Here is a 15,389-nt window from a genome sequence, read left to right as displayed (position 1 = left end):
TTCGAGTAAAGCGGATATCACTTTATAGACTGCACTGCAGGAGTGGGTTAATTAGTAGCAGTAGTGGGTTGCATCAGACTGCCAAAACCAGCAGTGACAATTCTGATATAGCTACTTGTTATTATTAGATCGGTGCGTTAGACTGTTAGTCCATCGTGATACCTAATAAACAGTAGGTCGCCGTCGCTTTGGTATAATCTTAGTGCATAACATTCAAAGACCAACACAACAATCACGTGCTATCACACAAACTGCTAGACTAATTCAGATAAAAGGCCATGAACACTTTGGGAACCATAGAAATGAATTATATGTCTGTAGTACATGATCATTGCCAGTAAATAAAGCTCTAAATATCAGAAGCAGAAACACCGATAGATATTTAGGGGGGGGGGGGGGGGGGGGGGAACCAATAAAAAGGACCAAACGACTAGAGCCTTGGTTAAAGAAGCACCGATAAGGGGGCAACTTCACAAAACTAGACAGCAGTTAAATGTTAACATGGCACCATGGCAACCTGAAATTTTTTAGCAGTACATGCTACATATATAAGCTATAATGCCCAACTGCTCAAAACTGAAGATCATTCTGCTCAAGAAGACAAGAAGCACATTTAATCCATTCAATATTTCAGGTTATAACCACCAAATAGACATGCCCAAAACTGACATCCCAATGCACCAAGTACGTACGGTGTCCAACAACTAGTATCATCTGCATCTCACAAACAGTTTCACACTTTGAGTCGTAATCGCAACATTAACTGAACGAGCAAAGATCCCATCTGAATTCTGAGGCGCGTGATTAACGGTACCAACTAAACAGTCTCACACTTGAGTTGCAACATTAACCCAACGAGCAAAGATAGTATCTATAAGGCGGGTCATTATCGGTACCAACTAATCTAACCTAGCCTTCTTGTGGGGGACGCCATCCCTACCGCAGCTGGTACAAGTAGAAGTTGATGCTTCTTTGCGAACGCGGCCATTGTCGGCACTGGTCACTGCAGGTGGAGATGCTATCGAGTCTTCCCTTTTGTGCAAGGTCGTGGTGCTTTCTACCACTCCTCCCTTCTTCATCAGCACATCAGCGGGAGTGAGTTGCTCGTGTGCTTCCTGAAGCTTCCGCATCAGCAAGCTTATGGAGGGAACACATCCACTGATGTTAGCTTTGTTGAGGTTCTCAGCAACCTGTAGGAGAGACGCCACGCACTCCTCCATCCTTTCCTGGGGCACTTTGTTGTTCCGGCCCTGAAGCATGTCGCGTATGTAGCTCAGGTCAAACACCTGCCTCACCAAGACGAACTGATCCACCTTCGCGGCCGGGAAGTACGGCGCGAACGTGCAGCTGTCAGTGCATTTGGTCTGAAGCGTCTTGCAGGCACCACATCTTGATACCCGGGTCACCGTTGCAGCAGAAATGGGGCTGGGCGGCGCTGCCTGTGCCACCGGCATCCGCAGCATCCAGTGCAGGAACGCGGTGGCGTCGCTGCGGACACTGGCGTGGGTTGGTGCGCTGCCATCGCGCCCGCCGAGGAGAGCACGCACCAAGGCCACCGCGCCGCCGACGGGATCGGGCACGCCGACCTGGTGCGGGTTCTCACCGTCCAGGCTGCCCACCATCTCAGCCAGGCGAGCCACACCGTCGTTGTCGAACATCTCGCACCCTCTGTTGTAGAGATCGCCCGTGGGAAACAACTGGGCGAACGGGCAGCATGGCGTGCAGCTCCGGCGCATGGAAGCACAGGCTGCGCATGTCTGATGCGACGAAGATGTTGGGGCAGCAGGTGAGAGGATCCCAGCAATTTCCTTGGCACCGGCGAGCTGCCTCTCCAGAACGCGCAACTCAGCCTCCAGAGAGATCTGTATGCCCTTGAGACCCAGGACGGGGTCGAGGTTTCGAGCATAAGCTTCAGCAATGCGACTCCTCACGTACCATGCCTTCTTCTCCGGGCGCAGCTTGGTTAACGCGGCGGCCATTCTTTTCGCGCTGAACAGTTTGTGCACGATGTCGAACACCTCGCGCTCATGGGCAGGGAAGTACGGAGCCAGCTCGCAAAACAGTCTCTTCCAGTTCCCGTTCCCGTTCCCGGGCAGCGATTTTGGGCCCGATTGGTTCGGGCCTTGTTTAGTTGTCAAAAATTTTGTAAAATTTTTCAGATTTTCCGTCACATCGAATCTTTAGACGTATGTATGGAGTATTAAATATAGATAAAAATAAAAACTAATTGCACAGTTTAATCGGAATTGACGAGACAAATCTTTTAAGCCTAGTTAGTCCATAATTGGATAATATTTGTCAAATAAAAACGAAAGTGCTACTATTTCTATTTTGCAAAAAAATTTAGAAGTAAACAAGGCCTCGGTGATGAGCGGAGCCTGGCTCTGTCTGGGCCAGGCTGTGAGCTAGGAAAGGTCTTCAACTCATCATGCATGTAATGTTGTTGGAAAAAAAGTTTACTTTTTCTCCTCAAATTTTCACCGTAGTTCGCTTTCCTCCCTTAAATCTAAAATCGGGAAAAACACCTCTTTCAACTTTTCAAATCGTGTATTTTACTTTCTTAGAGTAATTTCGAATGCGGTTTTGCTACAGTGAACGGTGGATTTGCTACAGTGAGTGGTTTTGTCTTTTTTATTTATTTCGTTTAAATTTTTCAAAAATCATAGTAAATAGAAAATCCAATTTTATTAGACTCCAAATAAGTAGATCTACACATTAAACATATATATAGTATGCTTTAATACAAAGTTTTTGTTATGAAGGTTTTGTATTTTTCTTTTTTATTTATTTTGGTTAAATTTTTGAAAAATCATAGTAAATTAAAGAAAAATTATAAAATAGAAAATCTAATTTTGTTGGACTCTATATGAGCATATCTACATAGTGAACATATAATATGGTATGTATTAGTACAAAATTTTTGTTGTAGGTTTAGATTTATGCTTTTCTATAATTAATTAAAATAATTCATAGCTGCAGCTTCTATAATTATTTTATTGGACTAAAACATAACATATTATATATTCACTATGTATATCTACTCATGTAGAGTCTAATAAGATTGGACACTTTATTTTATATTTTTTCTATAATTTACTATGATTTTTTAAATATTCTATTGAATAAATAAAAAAGACAAAGACAAAACCTTCGTAGCAAAAATTATATACTAAAAGTAATGGTAACAAAACCACCATTCGCTGTAGCAACATCGCCTTTAAAACCGCTCCATAAAGATAAAATGCACGGTTTAAAAAATTAAGGAAGGTGGTTTGTTCGGTTTTAGAGTTGATGGAGGAAAAGCGAACTTTTGTGAATGTTGGGGGAGGAAGAATATACTTTTTCCATATTGAGATGTTTACTTTTTTAGATAATGTTATTATATTTAACTGAAAAATGTATGAGAACAATTGGATTCCATTAAAACCGTGAGCCAGACAAATTACAGGTCACCAACACATAAATACAATTCGGTAAAATACCCAAATAAAAAACTACGTACTCTAGCCAATCCAATGCATATGCTATATTCTTACATTCATGGGCGACACGTGGGCATGTTTGGTATGCTGGCCCGGCGGCCTGGCTGCGTCCCCGAGCTGCAACGCTCGCATTTAGGCCCGTTTGGTAGAGCTCTTACCGGTGCAGCTTCGCTAACGTATTCACTATTTATATATTATTTACAGGAGTTCTTTTTCTTTCTCTTATCTCCTCTCACAGAACCAGTAGGAGCAGGTGAAGCTAGTTTTTTTTAGCTTCACCTGCTCAACTGGTTCTGTGAGAGGAGATAGGAGAGAAAAAGAAATCCTATGCACAGTGAATACGTAAGAGAAGCTGGAGCCGGTGAGAGCCCTACCAAACGGGGCCTAGTACGCCTGGCCGTCTCTCAGTCTGGCTCCCGTGGTGTTTTTCCTCCCTCTTATGCCTTGTTTACTTCACGAAAAATTTTGAATTTCGCTACTGTAGCACTTTCGTTTATATTTGATAATTTTTAACCATCATAGACTAACTAGGCTCAAAAGATTTGTATCGCAAATTACAGACAAATTGTACAGTTATTTATTTTTTATATATATATTTAACGCTTCATGCATGTGTCATAAGATTTAATGTGACAGAGAATCTAAAAATTTTAGGAACTAAACAAGGCCTTAGCCTGTCTTTAGGGAAACGACTTCCCCTCTGTTTTTCTAGGGCTTGGCCACGCGCTGCTCCTCGCGGGCAATTCGGGGGGCGACATTGGGTGGCTCGCGTGGACTCGCTTAGGAACGATGAAACCTCCGCGCATGTTCCCACCTCCGGTGATAAATGCACTGCCTTCATAAGCGCCCCCCCTCTGGCTCTCCTCTCCCTTCTTCTCCATTGCATCTCTACCCACTACCGTGAGAGCCCAGAGGTGGTGTTGTGGTGTGGTGTCCGATGATAGCTTTTCTTCCCCCGACAACTTTCTCTCTGTTCCCCCGCACCGGATCTGCTTCAACGTGGCGCCTCACCATGCGGTTGGCTGGGACTCCGGGAGGCAAGCGTCTTCTTCCTTCGTCTCCCCCGGGTTGGGTGGTGTGGACTGGATCTGCATTCTCTCTGTCTTGCTTCCACTCCATCGCCTTGATTTAAACTACAAGAAACTTGCTAATCAGTGACGGATTCTTGGTGACGGATTTACAAACCGTCAACAACGTGGAAGCAGCAACACTATCCGTGACGATATTCTTTTTTCCGTCAAGGATGAGCCCACTGGATATTCCCAGCCCGCTACTTCGTGACGGTTTTACCAGGATCGTCATAGTTTCTGATTTTAGACTCATCATGCTTTATAGTTAGCCCAAAATGTAGAGTAGGTCCACTATCATTTAGTGGAAAGAAAATTCGAAAATATAATTGCAAAAGGTATCATAATCAAAAGACAATTAAGTTAAAAAAAAAGAAAGACAATTTGTTAGATTATTTTGTTACACATGTATTTAATGCATATGGCAAAACTAAAAATATTATCAATATATATGGTGTGCTTGGGGAAAAATTCTGCAGCACCTGAGCCCAGCAGTGAGTTGGCCCAGCATTAGCAGGCTGCCCACGGCGTGGCCCAGCACAAAAAAAGGATGTACGTGCGTTCTTGTCTGAAAAACCAAAAAAAGAACATCCGTGGGAGTCGAACCCAGGACCAGCGGCATGGCACCCTTGTGGCTTACCACTGCAGTCCTGCACTAACATTTGAAGTGTGAGATAGTTTAATTCTACATTGCTTTTGACTGAGAATATAGGCGTAAGTTATCCCCAACTCAATCCACGGACTTAGGTCTACCAGCCACACACCGGCGCCTGCACGAACTCGCACAGACCCCGCCGCCCGCACGAACTCGCACAGACACCGCCGCCCGCACGAACTCGCACAACGCCGCCGACGGTGAGTTTAGGCAGCCGCCGTGTTGCCACTTCCCACCACGTGCTGCGCCATCCATCTCTGTCCATCCCCATCCTCAAGCTGAGTGCCTGCCTCCTCTCCAAAGAGATCCCTATCTGCCTCACCTGAACTGACAGATTAGGTATATCTCTTCTTGTTTTTTTTTATTTTGTTGGATGTAGCAATTGAATTGGTGCGGTTTGCTCATTGTAGTTTATCTGTAATATTTGATTAGATGGATAGAAGTTGGGTGCATAGCACACTATTTTCCCTTGAACACAAGAATGGTGTGGCCGAATTTATGAGTTTTATTCAGAGCCAATTCAATGAGAATGTTGAAATTCTATGCCCCGGTAGCAGATGCCTCAATCAGAAGTACGTGAAACAGGATGTTGTGAGGAAGCATTTACTGATGTATGGCATGGAAACTACTTATACTCGGTGGATTCATCATGGAGAGAGCTTAGATGTGAATGTTATTGAGCATCATATTGATATACATGAAGATGATGATGGTTCCACTCATGGGGTAGGTGTGACAGAGGGTGACAACTATGGTGATCGTTTGGAAGGAATTTTAGGAGACCTACAGAATGCAGCAACACAAGCAAGACTGGATGTAGAAAATGAAGTTGGTACTGAAGAACCTCGTGATAAAGAGTCATTTTTGAAAATTGTCATGAGAGAGGCAAAGCATCAACTCTATCCTGGATGTACCAAATTTTCAAGATTCTCATTTGTGGTGAGGCTTTTGCATATGAAATCATTGTATAGGATCAGTAATTCTGCTTTTTCTGCACACATGAAGCTATTGGCTGAAGCTTTCCTAGAATTCAATACACTCCCAAAATCATATGATGAAGCAAAGGTTATTCTAAAGGAACTGGGTCTTGGGTATGAATCAATACATTTGTGCTACAATAATTGTGTGTTGTTCAGAAAGGAATATGAGAAGGAGGACAATTGCCCGGTTTGTGGTCTCTCGAGATGGAAAGATGCAGAAAGGAAGAAGATTCCACAAAAAGTGTTGCGGCATTTTCCATTGGCACCTAGGCTAAAGCGGATGTTTTCGACCAAAGAAGCATCAGAAGCGGCACAATGGCACAAGTTAAAGAGGCAACCCATTGAGAAGAATATGAGCCACCCAGCTGATGGCGAGGCATGGCAAGATTTTGATCGTGAATATCCAGATTTTGCAAAGGATGGAAGAAACCTTAGACTTGGCCTAGCTACTGATGGGTTCAATCCTTTTTCAGAAAAGAACACAAAATATAGCATGTGGCCTGTGCTTGTTGTGCCATACAACCTAACACCGTGGGAGTGCATGGAGGAATCAAACTTTATGATGGCTTTGCTGATTCCAGGTCTGAAATCACCCGGGAAGGACATCGATGTATTTTTACAGCCTCTTGTAGAGGATTTACTTGAGCTTTGGACTGGTGTTGATACTTATGATGCTATTACTAGCCAATCATTTAAACTTCGTGCAGCAGTTTTGTGGTGCATCCATGATTACCCAGCTTTGAGCACTCTCCCATTGCGCTAGAGCCCGCCGAGGTTACCTTCATCGGACTTCCAGTCCAGCCGCCGGCAGGGCGCGGATGCATCTGGACGGCGGCGGCGGCGGCCTCGCGTCCCAGTTTGCCGCGGACGCGGTGGGGGCAGGGCCTCCGGCGGGGTTGCGGGCTGCGAGGTCGGCCGGGGCGGTGACCGCGGAGGGGGATGCGAGCGGCGGCGGTCTCGCCGGATCTGGGCGCTGAGGAAGGCCGCGGACGCGGTGGGGGCAGGGCTTCCGGCGGGGTTGCGGATGCGGTGGGGTTGCGGGCTGGCGGGGTCTCGCCGGATCTGGGCGCAGAGGACCGGCGACTCGCCGGGCTGTAGGCACGGAGCTCAACGCGCCGCCGTGCCCACGCTGCTGGTCTCCGCTCGCGGTGTCGAAGCCTGAAGCTATGATGGACCGGACATCTGAATCGATAAGCCTGAGTGCAGCCTAAATCTGAATGAGCGTTCTCCATTTTTTTCTTTTGTTTTTACTTACTAATAGCGTTATGGGCTTGGTTCAAAAAAAACTAAATATGTAATGCCATTTCTCCAAAATACATCCGTAATAAGTTTGTACATGAAATGTCTTGGATCGGGGATGGTGAGAGTTCAGAACATTCTCATAGCAGTCAATCACTAGTGGGGCCTCACTATCTAATACTTGGATCAAATCTCATGCAAACCATGCTAATTGAGCCTAAATATGTTTTCAAAAATATATTACACCAAATTATCCTAAAGTGGACACACAATTGTGAATATTATTACTTGGATTAAATTTCTCATGCAAACGTGCTTGTCAACATGCTTGTGTGAAACATTGCTCGTGCAAACATGGTAGCATTAACATACTTGCGCAAAACATTGCTCGTGCAAACATGCTCGTGGCAACATGCTCGTGCTAATTAACATACTTCCGCAAAACATTGCTCGTGCAAACATGCTCGTGGCAAGATGCTCGTGCAAAACATGTTTGGACACTAATAGCGTATTTGGATTGCGTTACGGCCCCGTTCAGAGTCAATTGATTTGTCATGGCATGCTCACATGCTTAAGGTAAAGGATTGCATTACGGCCCCATTCAGAGTCAATGGATTCGTCATGGCGTGCTCACATGCTTAAGGCAAAGGAGGATGTCATAGTGATGGACCAGTTTGATGTATGATGTAAACTAAACAAGCTACTTTTGAGAAAAGAGAGCACATTCCTCACGTGTGGAGTGCGATATAGCAACGAAAATGAGAACACAATTTACCAAACACTATATATGTGGGCATCATATATTGCTACTTGTTTGGCCTAATTTACGAAAATGAGAGCACATTCCTCATATATTGCATGTGCATTGTACATGATACTCTTGTGTGGCCTAATTTTGGTACTTTTACAAATTTCGAGAATTCAGTGGAATATGACTACTAGCTACGGGACGAGAACACATTGTACTACCAATATAAAGTGATCATGATATATAACACATGAACTATGTGTGTGCATCATATATGCCACTTGTTTGGGCTGATTTTACTTAATAAAATAGGTGCAATACGACTAATAACAATGAAATGACAACACAATGAAGGGATCGTGATATGCATGATGACTTGTGTGAGTGCATCATATGTCACTTGTTTGGTCTAATTTACTAAGAGAATTGGTGGAATGCAACTAATAACAATTAAATGACAACACAAAATGTACTATCAACTTAAACGGATCGTGACATGATGATGAACTATGTGTGTGCATCATATATGCCACTTGTTTGGACCAATTTACTAATTATGACAAAATAATTAGCTCTTTTGAGGGGAGAGAACATAATAATTAGTGGAGTATGAGAAATAGCGATGGAATGGGATAGATTGTAAGGGAACAATTTTGCATCATGCACTGTTTATAGTACTTATGAAGCGCCTCTGGTAAATCAGGAACTCAAATGTGATACAATACTAGTCCCAGGAGGCTAGTAACACATTTATTACATCAGATAAGTTTCAGCGCAGTAGTCTTGGAAAAGCGTGGACAAGGAAGGCACGCTATAATAATAAGACACCAAAATACAACACAGGTCCAAAGGACCCAGAAACAAACGATATCGCCATCGAACATCTGACGAGTCCCAATGCCACAGGCTTAGTTGGGTGCAGACACGACCTTACTCGAACGCCACTTCGGGATCGAAGTCCGGATCTTCCTCTGTTTAATAAAGCAAGGGTGAGTACAAAGTACTCAGCAAATCCAACCTTACCCTACGGAAGGGGATAACAGTATGTATGCACATGGATAAATCAAGGATGAGGCTTAGTTATATTTGCATAAAGCTATCTTTTTACACATGCAAGGTTTCATTTCACAAATACTGTTGTAAAAGAACTCTTTTTCCACATATGATAGTATTTCTAAAAATGGGGGTTTGATCACAATTTTAAGTGTTGTTGAACCCTTGTTCCCACAACACAATGGCAGTCAACCATTTACTTCCAAAATCACACTCTCTCACATGCTTTCACTCATCCCAACCCATCTAGTTTTTGAAACCAAACCATAACCCGTCCGAGACCGCGGACACGGCTATCGAGATAGATTTACACTCTGCAGAGGTTGTACACTTTTCCCACAAGTAGGATACCATAACTTACACCGTCGTGCAAGCACAGATCCATCAAAGTCATTACCCTCCATAGCTAAGTAATGGCGCTCACCACGGGAACACTAAGGCCACATCTCATGATACCACGATAATTCACAAAGCTCTTTTCATATATTTCCATAATTTCACATACATCACTTAGTGTCCCGTTGCACACCTGCCTCCAGGTGATTGCCATACTAACTAGAGGGATTTAGACTAAGCCTTTCCCATGCAAGGCGAGTGGTTGTACGATAAATGAGTTAGGCAAGATGAATCATCAACTCAATCCTTAATCGAGATAAGGCGGATATCTTCACGCTTAACCCCGCAAGGTATAAGCCACAACACCAGGGCATCCCCAAAAGAGATCCCATCCGCCCCATCTCCATAGTAATCACATTTATAACTTGTTCATTAACCCTTTCACAATACCCACAATTTATTTTCACCACTCACACCTTTTACTTTTAAAATCATTATATTTGGGAAAATATAGCGATGAGTATCCAGGATGAGTAACAAGTCCTAAGCATGCTAAATAATAAAATTTCTGTCATAGCATATTATTTGTTCCTAGGTTCGAACAAGACAATTACCGGGTAATATCAATTCAAGGATGGCTATTCAACAGGTTTTAACTAAGCAGCGAAAATACTTCGTACATATATCGTACATGCAATATTTAAAACGGCTTCTACGGGTTGTGTTTAAAAATAGGATCAATATGCATCAAAGGGGATCGGTTGGACTTGCCTCCGTCGGCGTCCTCAGCAAACTCTTGCTGACAGTCCGGGTCCTCAGCGTCAAACTCGCGGTACTCGTCTCCAACGTTCTCGTTTTCCGGCTCGTTCACTCCGTCAGCTAAAATACGCGACGAACGACACAGACAACAAGCACAGATAAATAATCACATAAATTCAAATAAGCTCTAAAAATCATGAAATTAATATGGAAGGTAGATCATGATTTTAGATGAATTTAGGAAAAAGAATTATTGAAATCAGAGTTAGCATGTCGTATTTGTGAAATGGCCAGAATTTAATCATGCGAAAAAGGCTAACGGTGATTAAGAAATACATGCTTCACAAGATGAATTTTGGCTGGTAGTGCATGTTGCATGCATGCATGTACTATTTGGAGTTAATGCTTATGGCCCACACATGCATGGTTAGAGAGAAATTAGCAGGGGTCATTAGAGCTCTTCTGTATGTCATGGTTCTATTCGTAGAGTTCTTGGCAATGAATCGGTACAGACAAATACAAAAAAAAAATACAGAAAAATACTACAGAAAGACAGAGAAGAGCAAGGAGATGCTCATGAGCTGCTCACCTCGTCTTGCGACGACACTCGAGCTCAGTTTGTGCGTATGGCTGTATACGGTATACGCGAAGTGAGAGTAAGTGAGCGAGTGAGTGAACGTGTTTCTCGGGTGGTGAGAGTGAGCACCCGAGGCTGGCTTTTTATAGCCAGAGGAGTGAGGTTATGTCTCTGGTGCTCAGCTTCGTGCCATTCGAATTGCTACTGTAGTGCATGGCTACACAGGACGGTGGGCGGTGCCTAATTTTCATCCAAAGGACGATGTCCCATTTGCATGCACGTTGCATGCAAATGGACGGTGCCTAATCACCGTGTCCTTGCATGCAGGTGCATGCAAATGGTCGGTGGCATGTCCTGCATGCATGCATGAGATATATATTCGTGTAGGTGCACTGCTATGTTTTCTCGCATGTAAGCTTGCTGGTACTTGCTATTATTTGTGCGCAAAAAAAAATATAAATGGTGCCTAGTTGTACGTTGCGACTTGCTATCTTTTTGTACAGCAAAAGAGGCGCGGGAAAAGGCAAGAGGTGGGGCCCGCATGCCGCGGTGCGCGCGCGAGCGAGTGCGCTCGGCGAGGGGGCCGGGCGTGAGTGCGCTGCGGCGCTGATGGTGGTGGGGTCGGCGCACGCGCCGTTGCCGGGTATCGGGCAGAGCGAGCGAGCAAGAGGGATAAGTAGCGGACATATGATGCTCATGCCATGCGGTGCAGGTTATATTTAAAGATGGATAATTAGAATGGATGGAAAAAGAATTAGATGGAGATACTATAGAGCTCAAATGATTTATAGTTTTTGAAATATATTTTGAAAATAGTTTTTTAATGCGAGTGATTTTTGAATGTGAATTTTTGGGATGTTACAAACCTACCCCACTTAAAAGGAATCTCGTCCTCGAGATTCGGCTGGGTCCTAAATAGATGGGGAAACTCTTTTCTCAGGGCATCTTCTCTTTCCCATGTTGCTTCTGCTTCAGTGTGTCTACTCCACTGAACACGACAAATTCGGATTGTTGTCGTTCGAGTTTGCTTGGTGACTGTATCTAGGATTTTTATTAGCACTTCTTGATATCTTAGGTCATCTTGTAAATCAACTGTATCTGGCGATATTTGTTCCTCTGGTACTCTGAGACATTTCTTCAATTGGGAGACATGAAACACATTGTGTATATCTGACATTTCTTCAGGTAGCCGAATACGATAGGCTACAGCACCAATCCTCTGTATTACTTGATATGGTCCAATATACGGAGGTGCTAGCTTGCCTCTAACTTGGAACCTTCGAGTTCCTCGAATAGGAGAGACTTTGACATACACAAAATCTCCAACTGCAAAACTTAACTCTCTCATTCTTTTATCAGAATAGCTCTTTTGACGTGATTGTGCCTCTTTCAATTTTTCTCTGATTTCAGCTACACGATCTTCTGCTTCTTTTATAAGGGTTGGTCCAAGCAAGGTTCGTTCTCCAACTTCTGACCACATCAATGGGGTTCTACATTTTCTTCCATATAGAGCCTCAAAAGGTGACATGCCCAAACTAGCTTGGTAACTGTGTTATTATAGGAGAACTCTGCATAAGTTTGGCTTTTCTCCCAATCTTTACCATATGTGAGCACACATGCTCTTAGCATATCTTCCATAATCTGATTTATTCTTTCAGTCTGACCATCTGTTTGAGGATGATAAGCTGAGCTAAAATCTAGCTTGGTTCCCATAGCTTCATGCAAACTTTTCCAGAACTTAGAGGTAAATTGGGTACCTCGGTCAGATACAATCCTACTTGGCACACCATGCAATTTGACTATGTTATCCACATATAACTGGGCTAACTTGTCTCCACTATATTTGGTGCGCACAGGTATGAAGTGAGCAACCTTGGTAAGGCGGTCCACTATTACCCATATTGAATCATTTCCTTTCAGAGTTTTGGGTAATCCATTCACAAAATCCATGCCTATCTCATCCCATTTCCAAACAGGAATAGGCAATGGCTGGAGCAAGCCTGCTGGTTTCTGATGCTCTGCTTTAACCCTTTGGCAAACATCACACTGTGCAACAAATCGTGCCACATCAGCTTTCATGCCATTCCACCAATACCTTTCTTTTAGGTCCATGTACATCTTGGTGGCACTAGGGTGGATAGAATAAGCTGAGTTATGGGCTTCATCAAGGATTAATTCTTGAAACTTTCCCTCCTTGGGCACACAAATCCTGTTTTTATACCACAATACTCCTTTGTTATCCACTCTAAAGTATGGAGCTTTATTTTCTCCAGTTTTCTCACGAATCTTCATCAGATCCTTATCCTTATGTTGTGTCTGTTCGATTTCTTCCACAAGAGTTGGCTGCACCATCAAACTGCCACTTTGAGGTTGGCGTACTATATGCATATTCAACTGTGCTATCTCTTCTTGTAGGTGAGTGTTCTTAGGCACCAACTGCTGACCATATGACCTTCTGCTTAGGGCATCTGCTACCATGTTGGCCTTTCCTGGGTGGTAATTAATCTCAAGGTTATAGTCCTTGATTAATTCTAACCATCTTCTTTGCCTTAGGTTCAAGTCTGACTGTGTGAAGATGTACTTCAAACTCTTGTGATCAGTGTAGATTTCACACTTGTTTCCAATGAGGTAGTGTCTCCAAATCTTGAGAGCATGTACTATCGCTGCTAACTCCAAATCATGGGTAGGGTAATTTTGCTCATGAGGTCTAAGCTGACGGGATGCATAAGCAACCACTTTTCCTCCTTGCATGAGAACACATCCTAAACCTTGTCTTGAGGCATCACAGTATATGATGAAATCTTGGTGAATGTCTGGCAAAGTTAACACTGGTGCTGTTGTCAGTCTCTTCTTCAACTCTTGGAAACTCTTCTCACATGATTTTGTCCAAGTGAATTTCTTGTCCTTCCTAAGAAGCTCTGTCATGGATCTGGCTATCTTGGAAAATCCTTCTATAAACCTTCGATAATATCCAGCTAATCCAAGAAAACTTCTAACCTCACTCACATTGGTGGGTTGCTGCCAATGGGAGACAACTTCTACTTTCTCAGGGTCAACTGCAACTCCTTCAGCTGTCAAAATGTGGCCTAGAAATGCAACCTTCTCAAGCCAAAATTCACACTTGCTGAATTTAGCATACAACTTGTATCCTCTTAGCTTTTCCAACACTACTCTCAAGTGTTGCCCATGTTCTTCAGCACTCTTAGAGTAGATAAGTATGTCATCAATGAAGACTACAACAAACTTATCTAACTCTTCCATGAATACCTTATTCATGAGGTTCATGAAATAGGCAGGGGCATTGGTTAATCCAAAGGACATCACTGTAAACTCATATTGTCCATATCTGGTTACAAATGCTGTCTTGGCAACATCACTATTCTTGATCTTGAGCTAGTGATAACCTGATCTCAAATCAATCTTAGAGAAATACTTGGCTCCTTTAAGCTGATCAAAAAGGTCATCTATCCTTGGCAGGGGATACTTATTCTTGATGGTGACTTCATTTAGGGATCTATAATCTACACACATCCTCATACTTCCATCTTTCTTCTTCACAAATAAGACTGGGGCTCCCCATAGTGAAGAACTAGGTCTAATATAACCTTTCTGCTGCAATTCTCTTAGCTGCTCTTTCAGTTCAGCTAACTCTGCCGGAGCCATTCTGTAAGGTCTCTTGGCTATGGGGGCAGTCCCAGGGATAAGATCAATGATGAACTCTATATCCCTATCTGGTGGCATTCCAGGTAGTTCCTCAGGGAATACATCAGGGTATTCTTGCACTATTGGTACTTCCTCTATGGTCCTTGCATCCAAGTTGAAGACCATTGGATTAACTTTAGACCCTCGGGTTTGGCATTTCACTTTAATCCCTTCATGGTTAACTAATGATACTTCCTTGGTTGCACAACTAATAATTCCATTGTGTCTGGTTAACCAATCCATTCCAAGGATAACATCTATTCCTTTGGACTTGAGCACTACTAAGTCTCCTAAGAAAACTACCCCACTTAGAATGATCCTTACATTTGAACAACCTAGATGACATTTGATGTCAGACCCAGGTGTTCGGGTTATTAGGGGTAACTTTAGTAGTACTGTGGGTATTTGATGCTTCTCAACAAAACTTGATGATATGAATGAATGTGATGCTCCAGAATCAAATAATACTGTTGCAAGTACTGAATCGACTAAGAACTCACCAAGTACCACTCCTGAAGCAGACTGAGCATCTTGAGCATGAATATGGTTGACACGGGCTCTACCATAGGATTGTTGAGGTTGCTTCATCATCTGGCTATTATTGTTGGTGTTGCTATTGTTGCGAGGGAAACCACGGTTGAGTCCAGACACTGCAGGTCTTGGTCCATTAACGGTGTGGGACTGAGTGGACACTGCTGGTGGGTTGTTCTTGTAGGGACAGTTGGCGATGTAGCGTCCAGTCTCATGGCAATTAAAGCAAGTCCTAACATTGTTTGTGACTTGACCAGTGC

General features: G+C 43.3%; 1 protein-coding gene across 1 annotated transcript; it reads left to right on the top strand.

Moving 5' to 3' along the window:
• On the top strand, positions 4,644–7,519 carry LOC8078199. Its single transcript, XM_002457981.2, has one exon. It carries the CDS (start codon positions 5,637–5,639, stop codon positions 6,945–6,947), a length of 1,311 nt encoding a protein of 436 aa, XP_002458026.2. The 5' UTR covers positions 4,644–5,636; the 3' UTR covers positions 6,948–7,519.

Source organism: Sorghum bicolor, chromosome 3 (assembly GCF_000003195.3).
Source record: "Sorghum bicolor cultivar BTx623 chromosome 3, Sorghum_bicolor_NCBIv3, whole genome shotgun sequence".
Taxonomy (NCBI): Eukaryota; Viridiplantae; Streptophyta; class Magnoliopsida; order Poales; family Poaceae; genus Sorghum; species Sorghum bicolor.
This window is presented reverse-complemented; position numbering and strand designations above follow the sequence as displayed.